The following is a 12352-nucleotide window of genomic DNA, read 5'->3' as shown; positions in this document are numbered from 1 at the left end:
ATTATGTCCACTGATTGCCTCTGAAGTTTGCATCATCCCAGGCTTCAACCTCAGGAGGGAAAGCTTATCTCCAGCAGAGATCAGTGGCAGGAAACAGTCCCAGCTCTCAAACAGTGGCACCCAGACTCGATGGCCAATCTCGCCCAGATGTAAGCCATAAACAGTGCTCCCTCGCTGACTGGTTGCAGGGAGGAGAGTTTTATCTGGTGAGCACATCAGGAGGTCAGGCATAAAGAAACTGGCCCGGGCAGCCTGACCCCCATTGCTTTTGGCTTTAATCTCCCTCTCTTTCTGAAGCTCAAAAGGGCAGAGAGTGGACTCTGATCGTAGGGTATTTTTTTTTCCCTCTTTGGCTGCCTCTGCTTTGGCTCATGTGTCAGGCAACATTGAGGAAGGCCAAACTATAAAGTGTGTGTTCTCAGAGGGAAACCTCTCAGGAATGAAGAGCTTTGACCATATGTGAAAGGGGAGAACAGTTTGAGGGGAACTTTTTCATCAGGGACATTAGGCTGGAGAGAGTATTATGTTCCCCAAATTGGACTCAGCCTAGGAAGGTGGTTGGGAAGTGAATGAGACATGGTGGGAATGTTTGGAAGGCACTTTTCCCGGAGGCAATGTCCATTGTAGCCTATCTTTCCTCGGATGGAAGCTACCTCTAGTAAGGGGTTGCCCAGACAGCCTTGACTTACCTGCTTCTGCGTCAGCACAGAATCACAGCAGCCAGTGTACGAGAATTTGAGGGGAATGAGGCACCTTTTCATCCTTCGTCTCCAACCTCCCCACCTCTCCATTTTTCCTTTTGTGGTGGGTAGATAGTAGTCCCAGAGAGTCTAATGTTATAGGATGTGAAGGAAGCTGTTTATGTGATGTGACCTCTCATTATTTAGCAGTCCTTCTGTTTTTATCAGCTCATACTTCCTTGCCCTTTGTTCTTCCTTTAGTTTAAGAGGTTCCAAGCCCAGGGGTGCCTGGGTGGCTCAGTCGGGTAAGCGCCTGACTCTTGGTTTCGGCTCAGGTTATGATCTTAGGGTTGTGAGATGGAGCCCCTCGTCGGGCTCCACGATCAGTGTGGAGTCTGCTTGAGATTCTCTCTCCCTCTCCCTCTGCCCCCCCACCTCACATGCACACACACACACTCTCTCAAATAAATAAATAAATAAATAAATAAATAAATAAATAAATAAAATCTTTTAAAAAAGAAGCTTGCACATCTAGTTAAAATTCCAGTGGGCAAGTACTCATCACCCATGGACACCAACCACACCTTCGTCAAGCACTTCCTAGTATATAGAACACAAACACAGTCGTTGTTTCATTGGACCCAAATTTCAGAGCAGCCCTGGGAAGTAGGTTCTCCCCACCAGGAAGTGAGAACATGGTGTCTTAGGTCAGGGTCTCACTCCTGGTTGCCTAACTGAGATTCTTGACTTGGTAGCCAATGCCACACTAATTAGCTCATCAGAAAAGATGTTACGACATCACTGGAAGTTGGGGATGGAAGCATTTTGGAGGTGACTTGGTAGATTCGTCTTCTTATCTTATAAACGAGAGGACTAAGGTTAAAGACAGTAAGTAATTTGCGTACCTCATGCACACCTGGGTTTTCCACAGGCTTTTTCGTTTGGTTGGTTGGTTGGTTACATTTGGACTAGCGGTAGTTGATACATGTTGTCCTCACTCTTCCTGTGTGTTTGATATTACAGCTGTTGGACTTCAGGGAGGTGGTTTCCCAGATGCTGGGCTTGAACCTGACCAGTCTTGCGCTTCCTGACTATGAAATCATCAGATGTCTTGAAAGACTGATCCATTCACATCAGCATCACTTTGTCACCTGTGCCTGCCTCAAAGATGTGATGCCCGGGGGAGATAGGCACCCACAGAGCCATTTAAAACTCCTTCATTGAATACCATGTCTCTTGGGGGAGGTGGAGCTAAGAGATGGGACGCAATTGTCAATTCACGAATTCCCCAAACCTTTGAAATTTGATCAGTGTGTGAACACCATATATTTTGATGATCATGCGAGAATCCATCATTTGCAAAAAAGGATCTCTGAGGTGCCAGCTGTAGATTAGTGCTTGACACTAAAAGCACCTATTATTTTACTTGCTAGCACTTTGGGACCCAGAAGAATTGCAGTAGATTGTATATCTAGAATGGGCAATGGCAGTAGGGGACAAACATTTATGGGATTCCTTTTATGAGTCAGAGGCTTTACTACCTAATTTAATTCTCATAATAGCCATGTGGAGAAGCTTTAATGTTTTATTTTAAACCTCTCTGGGGTCAGAGAGGGTGTTACCTATCCAAGGTTACAGCTGGTTAGTGATTGAATCAGCAGTCTTACCACGTTGGCTCTGGATCAAAAGCTACTTCTCTTTTCTGCTACTTCTCTGCTACTCCACACTCTTCCAGTTTCTCCTGAAATCCTGCGATCCTGGTGAAAATTGCCCCTATAAAGGAAGGCAAACATTCATACATTCAATCAAGCCCAAAAAATGACTGAGATTCATGAGTGTTACGCATATGATTTCTTTAAAAAGCAATACAGCTAATTATTTGGATAAAACATACTTAGGTCTGAGGTCCTATAAGAAACGAACTGGTTTTAAATGTTGCTGCCAGATCACATTGGGTGGTAATTTTTCATGTGTGAGCAGAGTTGATCTCAGTCCTTTAAAAATGAAACCTTGAATGTGAAACCTGTAAGATGAAGAAATCCTGCCCAGGTTTATTTGCCAATATATCACGTGTACTGACAGCAAGAGTACTTTTTTAGGATTGGGGTTTTATTATTAATTTCCATCACTTTCTGCCCTCTTCTTAAATTTCTATTTTACAAGTATTTTTCAGGAAACCATATTTTCATTGAGAGAAACTTTCACTTTTTTGGGTGATTATCTTATTTTTGCCATATGAAAATTTTAAATAGTCTCTGGAAAAAGCACTGGTGTCTAATTAAAGGAGGGGGGAAATAGATTATACCCTATTATAAAAATAATTATAAAACATTAAGGAAAAAAGCAAATTCTAGAGGAAAGGAAATGAATTTGACACTGAGAGGTTAGATGACAGATCAAACAGGGGGAGTGATCAAGGAGGTCCCCTGGGGGATGTGTCAGGGTTGCCTGGCTTTCGCTGTCTCCTGCAAGGACAGTATGAAGTGGCATTTGTGACCTATTAAGTATACCTGCAAAGCCGTGACTGAGGAAATGAGCTAGGGCTGCAACAGGCAGGAGAGGCGGCCTTATATTTTCCCAGTGGGAGGCCTGCAGTCTCCGGAGCCCCCACTCCCCCCTGCCCACCCCCGCCCCCCCATGCTCCAGAAATATGGTGGCTACTGCTCTGGACCCACACTCACCCAGAGAGGGAGAGGCAACTTTACCGGTTGGGTCTGTAGAGGACTGAATTGCTGAGCGGTTCTCTTTCATCCATGCCACGGAAAGGTGGAGGGTGTTTAGAGATGGAGGGATTGTTTCATACCTTCCCTCTGTTTTCATTCTCCGAATACAATCCTTAATGAACTTCACTTATTTTCTCTGTAAATTTCATTTTCGACACTCTTCGGAGATACTTTTAACAACATCACTTTAAAAAACATGAGCGGGCATAATAATATGTTTCCATTTCTGGGGGAAAGATTACACGGCATAAGAAAAAGAAGTTCTGTCTATGTGTATATAGTTCATATGCACATTCACTGTTTGTCATTCGGACAAACTGAAATCCCTTAATAAAGCCATTTCCCTCCTTGTCGAAATGCCAGTTGATCATTGGCTTTCCCTCTGTGGCATTCATTCTAGAGTTGGCAGCCCAGCCTCACATTTTTGTGTTAGATTTTGTTCTTCCATAATATCCATCTATATTTTATGTTGGCCAATAAAATGTATTAGGTTGATGAGATTTTCTAACGAGGGCTTTAAAATATTTAACACTAACTCTTCTACCAAATACACTTGAATGATAATTGCCTTTGAGATTATTATTCTGGTCGTTGAGACATTTAAATGTATGCATAAAACATCTCAATTAGGAAAAAGAAGGAAGCTGAGCCCTCTAAATTTTCAGTTCTACCTTCTCGTCTGTCCTACAGATGAACAGTGAGTGATTCAAGGCCAAGGAGTGGTGGGCTGTAAAGTGGTTAAAGGGTATCTCTATTATTTATATTGTAATAAAACTTAGGACTTAGAAGTGGAGTTTGTTTTTCACTGGGAAACATGTCATGGTTATATAACCTTGGATCAGGAAGGCTCTGCCTGGTCTATGCAGTAGTGATCTTATCCACATTATTGCACAACTCCACTTAGCTTCTCATCAGTAAGTGGGATCTGGTTGCTTCTCTCTCCCCTATGCAGCCTCATACTGTTATGCCTGTGCCTTTGTATAAAAACCATTGCTCATTTGAGGCCCCTGCTAACAGATATATAACTTTCTTCTCATCTTCATTGAAGTTACCTACTAATATCCTGTCTGTTCTTTCTACTTAAGACTCTTGCAGATGGTTCCTAGATGTCTTCTCCACTCCTGTTAAGTACTGCCTTCATCCTGGATGACTTTAGTGCTCGTAAGGAAAACCTATACCACACTCTGTCTTTAGTTTCCTGGCCTTCTTGGCCCTCATACCTTTACCTCTTTTTGTTTCAGCTACTTAAACCTTACATTGCAGTTTATAGTAATCCAATATAGACTACCTTCAGTTGGGGCGTCTGGGTGGCTCAGTCAGTTAAATCCGGCGATTTAAAATTGTTATTTGGATTCTTCTCCCTTCTACCCATCTTTCATTTCCCCTTGATTTGCTTGTCTTTGCACGTTGGCCTCACTTTCTCCTTCTGGAGGTGGTTCCTCCGTGCTACCAGGAAAGAATGGTCACAAACAGCTACATGGCCTTTATAAATCATGAGCTGAGAAAACGAGACTCTCTGCCTGCAACATTCAGGGAAAGAATGTCAGGAAAGAAGAGTCTGAGCATATCTTCTGGGTCACATACTCATCCCTGAGCCAAGCTCTTTAGCCAGGGGATGAACTCATTGGCCTGCATCCCATGCTGACTCCTGTAGCAGAGGTGGGGTGGGGGGCGGTGAGGTTCCAGGGTGATCTATTCAACCAGGATCACATGTAATCACAGAAGGAAAGCTCCCCAAAGGAAAAGAAGCTGGACAGTCACGCAACACACATCTTTGACACATGGTCCAATTTAGGATCTTCTAACCACCTACAACTTCACCCCTGAGATCTTCAAATCTCCATGAACTCTTATCACCACAGACTTCCATCTCTTACTCCCACACAGCTATTCTTTGAGTCTCCTTGGTTCTCCTCTTTTCTCCCTGCTAGCCTTGGCATCCGGGGTCCGCGTAGATCCTCTGGTTCCTTTCTTCAATCATTCTTTCCCCAACACCTTGAACTCCTTGTGCCTTTGCCCCTCTCTCCTCAGACCTCAATTAATCCCAACTAACAATGTTTCTGCTGCTTTTCCTGCCCCACCAAGTGAGACTGGAGGAACTCACAGGTAGGCATGCCAAACTCAGGCCTGTGGTCTCACCTGAGCCCTCTGTACTAACCGGTAGCCCTCCACAGTGTTCCACTTAGAGCTCGCTGCCATTTTCTGAAATGACTCCTGCAAATCTTCTTCTCTTCCTCAAGGCTCTTAACCTGTCTCCTCCTTCACGGTCAGCAGATAATCTTGTCTCCTATTTCACCCACAAAATGGAAGCCATTACAGGAAATATCTTCAATATCAGATCCTAAAATAGCCTGCTCTGTGTGCACACCCCTCGTTGCCTCCTTCCCTCTTCCTGTCTCGGACTCTTTCCTTCCCCCAGCTGCTTGCACCCAAGCAATTTCATCCCATCAGTTGTCCTCTCTCCAAATTGTTTTCAACCTCACTCTCATGTATGGCTCCTCTCCCTCCGCATTTAAAAGTGTTCATCTTAAATCAGTCCCTCTACTCTGCAGCAACTTCTTTGCAGGGCCTTACTTCCCTCTCTTTCTTCACAGTTGAGCCACTTTAAAGTGTGGTTTCTAGGGCTCTTTCTGGTCTTACCTCCCATACCTGCCATCGTCCGCGGCAGCCTGGCTTCGATCCCCACTCACCCAGCTCTCACATTTTTTGTTAGCAAACCTCTGTTGGTTTTAAAGTGCTTATCATGCTCGATCTTTCTGTAATATTTGGTGCAGCCATTCCCTTCTTGAATCATTCCTTTGCATTAGCTTCCATGATGTGGCATTCAACTCATTTCTTTCTCCCTGCCTCTCTGGGTGCTTGAGTCAGATTGTTTTAAGGTTATAAGAAGCAGAAGTGAAATGAGCATTTAATGTAAGGATAAGTGCGGATATGCACGTGGGTGGGAATCTTGATCTCAGAGTCAGAACTCAGTGAGGAACAGTTTTACATCTCCAAACCCGGAATGTAGTCGTGGTCCAACAACTGCAGTGCCAAATGCAGGCTCCAGTGTGGCTCTCACGGCTGGGTGCACTTGCGTGTCCCGTGCGTCCTGGTTTCTTTTGATGCCATGAAAACTCAACTTCCCTCTGTCTCTGCTTCTACTGCTTCAGCTGGTGTCTCAGACGCCTGGTCTCCAGAACTGTGTGACAATACACTTACGTTGTGTAAACCACGCAATTTGTGGACCTTTGTTAACACAGCCCTAGGAGCCTATGTCCCATCTTACAAGATTGCTGTAAGGATTAAATAATGTAGAGCATTGAGAAGATATCCTGACGTGTGGGGAAATACTTGATGAGTGTCAGCAAATAACACTGTTATTGTAAATATTGCTAACTAGTTCCACCTATTCTTGTGGCTTTAATTATCATCTATGCAATGATGATGCCAACCGTTATCTCTCTAGATCAGATTCCTGTCCTGATCTTCTCACAGAACCATTATCTCTCTAGGTCAGATCCCTGTCCTTCTCTTCTCATCTGTAGAATGGTGTGGAGAGGACACCTGTAAGCATAGAGCAAAATAGACTTGGGTTCAGATGTAAGCTCTGCTGAGTGACTTGGGCCAGGTGATTAACCACTTTGAAAACCCATGTGCTTTGGGACAAGAATAGGACTAGCAAGATTGGTTTCCTCATAGAGGAATCCTTATACAAGGATTCAGTGAGTCGATGTATACAAGGTGCGTAGCTTAGAACATGGATGTTGCAAGTGCTCAGTGAATGTTGTTATATCCTACAGGTATCTCAAACTCAACACAGGCAACATTAACTTTGTAATTTCTGCCTCTATCCTCTTCTCACCAATAACCTACTTCTCTGCTGGCTTCCCTGCCTCAGCCAACGGTCTGGCATCTGCTCCAGTGTCCAAGGCAGGGTGTGGGGAAGGAACTCTGTCTTGTCCCTCTCCTTCCTCCCACAGCTGATAAATCGCAAAGCCCTGTCTTCTCCCTTATCTATCTACTCTTTCCTTCCACACGAACACCACAATAGTTTATACCTCATTATCTCTTCTCACTCAGACTTCTCTGGGTTCTGAGCAGATGCTGTGATTCACCACTTGGTTCCCCCCTTTAGGACTGAAGTGCTCCTTGTTCAGCTGCCCAGAGCTGTTGGCTCTTGACAACCCAGAGCTGAGTTCCCTGCAAGGACTTGCACTTGGCTGAAGGAGCTACCTCATCCTGGGTCACAGACTTTTCCCGAAGACAGTTTGTATCTAGTGACTGGTCAATGTGGGGGTACAAAGACCTGGCCTCCTTTCTTCATTTCAAGACCACTCTGAAGGGTCATGTCAGATTCAGAACTACACTCTCCACCCATTTTAAACACTGCCCCCCCCCCCCCAAATCAGCCAAGGCCTCTGTGGCAACTGTATCACACTTCAACTGCTTCCCCTGCCCAGTCCTGCTTTCTTACTTTCTTACAGGTTTTGTTCCAAGTGTGAAATTCAACAAACCCCTGCCTCCAAATTCCCATCTCAGGGCCTTTCCAGGACCTTTTTTTTAGGGTCTTAGGTCTGTCCAACCTAAAACAGATTCATTCATTCTCCTTGCAACTAGTTATGAAAGTATGAAGCCATTTGGTGTTTTTCCATCATGTGGTCTTATCAATGAACAAGTGTTTATTGATTGCTTGATGATATAGGACCTGCAAAAACCAGAACAACAAAAAACCCCCAAATATCTATGACTTTAATGATTTGGGTTTTCCCTTCTTTTCAGAATTCTCTTGTCGAGATTCATAACTAGGTTCCAGTATAGTGTTGAGTACCAAAAGAAGATTTTATTCTATTTTTCCATTTCCTGTTAGTCTTAGCAGTGTAGAGTACAGAAGAGACACTACTCCAAGTAGCTTAACCAAGAAAGGATTTATTATAGGGTATTAAGTGGCTTGCAGAATCATGTGAGGGCTGAAGAATAGACTTGAGGTTGAGTTTTCCATAGTGATTCCCAAAGGCACATTATAGAATGAAACCACCAAGATTGCTGCTGCTACTTCTGTAGTCAGAAAGCCAGAGGATCCAGAATTTCATTGATATGACCAAGATCTGGAAGCTACGATGTTTACGGTGCCTCCCCTCTTGCTGCTAACTCCATTTCCTGCTGCTATCTGGGCCAGCAGGAAATGGATGCCTTGTGCCTTGCCTCTCAGAATCCAAGTATCTTGTGACTGTATGCTGGGTCCTCTGCCAATGATGCCACAGAAAACCCCAAGTGTCCACCACACGCCGACAGAAATAGCTGTGGAGTAGAGGTGTGACCACCATCATCTTCCAGATCTCACACTTGGGCATCTCACTGGCAAAACCCAAATTGCTCCTGGAATTTTTTCTGAAAGGACTTTGGGAAACATAGTATTCAGCTTCTCAGTGTCAGAGGTACAGAAAGGCATGCCAGAACAATGTTTTTCAAACTATTTGATAAACTCTAAAATTCAGCTTACCCATGTACACAGTCACATTCATGTCTACCCGAGATAAAAGATTCACAAGACAATGGGATGCCCTGATAGATTCTATTCTAGTCTTTGCTGTGCAATTGAGTGCTACTCTAGGCTATGCCACTCCATTAAGAAATTCCAGTCTTGACCCCCTAAGTTGATTTCACGACAGACTAATGGATGGCAACTAATAGTTCAGAAAAAAAATAAAAAAAGAATACTGGGCCACAAGAAGGGAGGAGTGGATGTCGAGCGCCAATCAACAATATCCACTATGCTATGCTGTTCCCTCTCCTGCCCCTAAGTTAACAAAAAGGATCGAAGGCTGCTTGTAGAGGGACTTAGTGAGATGACATAGCACAGTGGACTGAGAATCAAGAGAATGGGTTCCAGTCCTTCCAGCAGCTGTCTCTCCTTCTCTAATTGAGAGCATTGCAATAGCCCCATGTCCTAATGACCCACTGGACCCATACCTGGAAAAATTGAGAGAAAGGGTAATTGGTATCTCATGATTTTTTTGTAGAGAATGGATGAAGCTCACAAGGCCATCTTGGCAGCAAATGCACTTGTGCATCAACTGTTGCACTCCTAACAAACATTAGTTGGCTTTAATTAAGTTCCTGGTTATGCACATAGGCTTAAAATCTCATGATTCATTCTAAAAGCATGATGGTATGTATTGAATGTGAACCGTATGATTAGTTCACCTGCCCCATGTTTGGAAGGCGAGTGTTAATTTCGCTGTTAAGGTTTGCAAAGAATTTAATCCCTTAATGTAGAGCTTTTAGGTAAAAGCTTATATTTGCCAATGACTAAGTCTTTTCATAAGGACTTTTTTTCTAATATGCTGTAGGTTTGGAGGTAATTGGTGTTAAGAAAGAAAAGCCTATTGAGAAGGCAGAACAAAATAAACATTTAACAAATGCCTATTTGGTGCCAAATGGTGTACCAAGCATTTTCATCTACAATGACTCATGTAATCCTCACATTAATTCTTAAAGGAGGAATTATGATTCTCATTTTTACAGATAAGAGGCTCACTCTTGGTCATTGACAAGTGCAAGAATGTGGAACTTGCACTCAATTCTGGCCGACTGAGCTCTTGCTTTTCCTTCTGTACCAGGATGTCTCTATTGCTTTCATTATTTGTTCCAGGTGTGTGAAAGTGGAAAAAAACCACTCAAAACAGACTTTATTGAGAAGATCGAAATTTTCCTGTTTTAGACAAAGAGACATTGGAGTGGATACTTACGTTTCCCATTTTAATTGAAAGTTTCCTAAACCCCCCCTTGGCTCTTTAGAGGACCTCGATTTCTGTAAGCAACAGGGAATTGTGAAGATTATTTGTGGGCATTATTCTGGTTTCGTATCTTCCATGGCTTCCTTTTGCTTCTGATGGAGTTGAAAGGGACTGGAAGAGTTTGTGCGTGACGTAAAATACTCTCCTAGGCACCTCCATTTTGTAAACTTCACGCAATGGCCTGTCGAACATGGGGAGCTCTAGCTGTGCACGGTTGTAGCAATGTGAGGAATGCTAACCTTGTAAAATGCGTGAGAAAAGATCTACAAAGTGTTTATGCATCTTTAAACATGAGACTCTTATTTGTTTTTGAATTTTTCTCCTTTTAGCAAGAATACATAAAATTAAGTAAAACGTTAGATTTTAAAGAAAGCATTTCAATGTGATTCCTCACCCGTGTGATTTGGTTTTATTACCCTCGGTAGAGAGGTTGAGCTGACACACAAACAGACAGGATATGTAATAAACGACTTGGGGAAACATGGTTCACATACTTTGGAGAATCACGTTGCCTTCTTACCCGCCCCCCCTCGGCCAAGTCAAGTAGCTTCTTTAAAACTTTTCTTTGATTATTTCTTGTAAATAAGCTAATGTATAATCTATATGGTTCTGCTGATTGTCCTTAGAAGGTCCTCCACAGAGATGATAAAGCCACTGGGATGCTTCTTTCAAAGTATATGACTGGCAAGGAAAAGGGGGCTTCCAAGAAGTTCTGAAAAGCACTTAATCTTAATAACAATAGTTACCATTTATTTATGTACTAGAAGCAGCAGTTGAGTTCCCTGTAAGCTTTATTCAATTTAATCTTCCCCTAAACTCTCTGAGACAGACCGCGTTACTAACCTCTTTTTAAAGCTAAAGAAACAGGGGTGCCTGGGTGGCTCAGTCGTTAAGCGTCTGCCTTTGGCTCAGGGCGTGATCCCAGCGTTCTGGGATCAAGCCCCACATCAGGCTCCTCCGCTGGGAGCCTGCTTCTTCCTCTCCCACTCCCCCTGCTTGTGTTTCCTCTCTCGCTGGCTGTCTCTCTCTGTCAAATAAATAAAATCTTTAAAAAAAAAAAAAAGCTAAAGAAACCGTCTAAGGGAGGTTAAGTGACTGGCGTCAGATCATGTTGCTGGGTGGTCTAACCAGTGTTTTCGTCCTGGGCTATTTTGCCTCCTCCACAGAGGAGCCTGTTGCCAGGCTCTGAAGTGAGGGGTGGCTGGCCAGGTTGTGTTCTACCCTAAACGAGAGGGAACCGTATCTGTGCCTGTGTATTAGCCAGAAGTCTAGGTGAATTAGACAAGGAGAAAAGAAGTCTGCTCAGTGGAGAGCTTTGTGGACAGGAGGCCATTCTGACTCACTAGTTTGGGACTTAGGATGATTGACTTCAATTTAATGCAGAAGGTGAATTTTTAAAGACATGGCACTGTCACTACAGTGGGGACCTCTGTACCATCTGTTTAGAAGTGTGATAATATGCGGCTTAAGAACATGAACTTTGGAGTTGTGTTCCCTGGACTCTCACCTTGAACACTACCTTTTACTGCTTGTTTCCATGTCTGGGCATCGGTTCTGTTGTCCTTACAATGAGGATTTGTAATGGTACCAATCTTGTACAGTTGGTATGAGGGTAAAGTGGAATAATAAATATGAAATGTTTAGTCCAATGCCTGGCTTGTCCTAACTGTCCATTTTTATATTAGTTATTATTGAATTAAGCCCTTATATGTCCAATCATTATGTTTTCATATTTAATGCCTTTGTTCCTAAACTAAATCTGTTCAATCAGATAATTATTTTTTCCTCTCTCTGGGTAGACTGTTACATGGATGGTCACCAATGAATCACACCTCCCGGTATTGATGCCCTTGTACAGTCCTTGGGCTTGGCCGTGCGACTTGCTTTGGGCAATGGGACATCAGCAGGGGTGGTGTAAGCAGAAATGTGATGAGCACTTACACTGTGGGGTTTGCCTTCTTGGAACCCAGATGCCATGCAAGGAAGACCGGATCTGCATGGTTTTTTTGGAGAGAGATCCTAAGATCACATGGAGAGTGAGGCAAAGCCATCCCAGTGTTCTGGTTGAGTCCAACCTGAGCCAGTTTTTCAGCTGAATGCAGCCGCATGGGGGATTCCAGTAATGAACAAAAGGAGTTCCCAGACAACCCACAGAATCAGGAGAAATAAC

At 43.5% G+C, this 12352-nt stretch overlaps 1 protein-coding gene across 12 annotated transcripts in view; it reads left to right on the top strand.

Moving 5' to 3' along the window:
- CCDC170 (coiled-coil domain containing 170) overlaps positions 1 to 11831 on the top strand; it is a 101782-nt gene extending 89951 nt beyond the window's left edge. For all 12 annotated transcript variants that reach the window (XM_057310966.1, XM_057310965.1, XM_057310967.1 and 9 more), the window contains one exon: positions 1704 to 11831. In XM_057310966.1, the coding sequence (XP_057166949.1) occupies positions 1704 to 1904 (201 nt within the window). In that variant the 3' untranslated portion in view covers positions 1905 to 11831. The remainder of the gene's footprint in view (positions 1 to 1703) is intronic.
- The last annotated feature ends 521 nt before the right edge of the window (positions 11832 to 12352 follow it).

This window comes from Ursus arctos, unplaced genomic scaffold (assembly GCF_023065955.2).
Source record: "Ursus arctos isolate Adak ecotype North America unplaced genomic scaffold, UrsArc2.0 scaffold_13, whole genome shotgun sequence".
Classification (NCBI taxonomy): domain Eukaryota; kingdom Metazoa; phylum Chordata; class Mammalia; order Carnivora; family Ursidae; genus Ursus; species Ursus arctos.
This window is presented reverse-complemented; position numbering and strand designations above follow the sequence as displayed.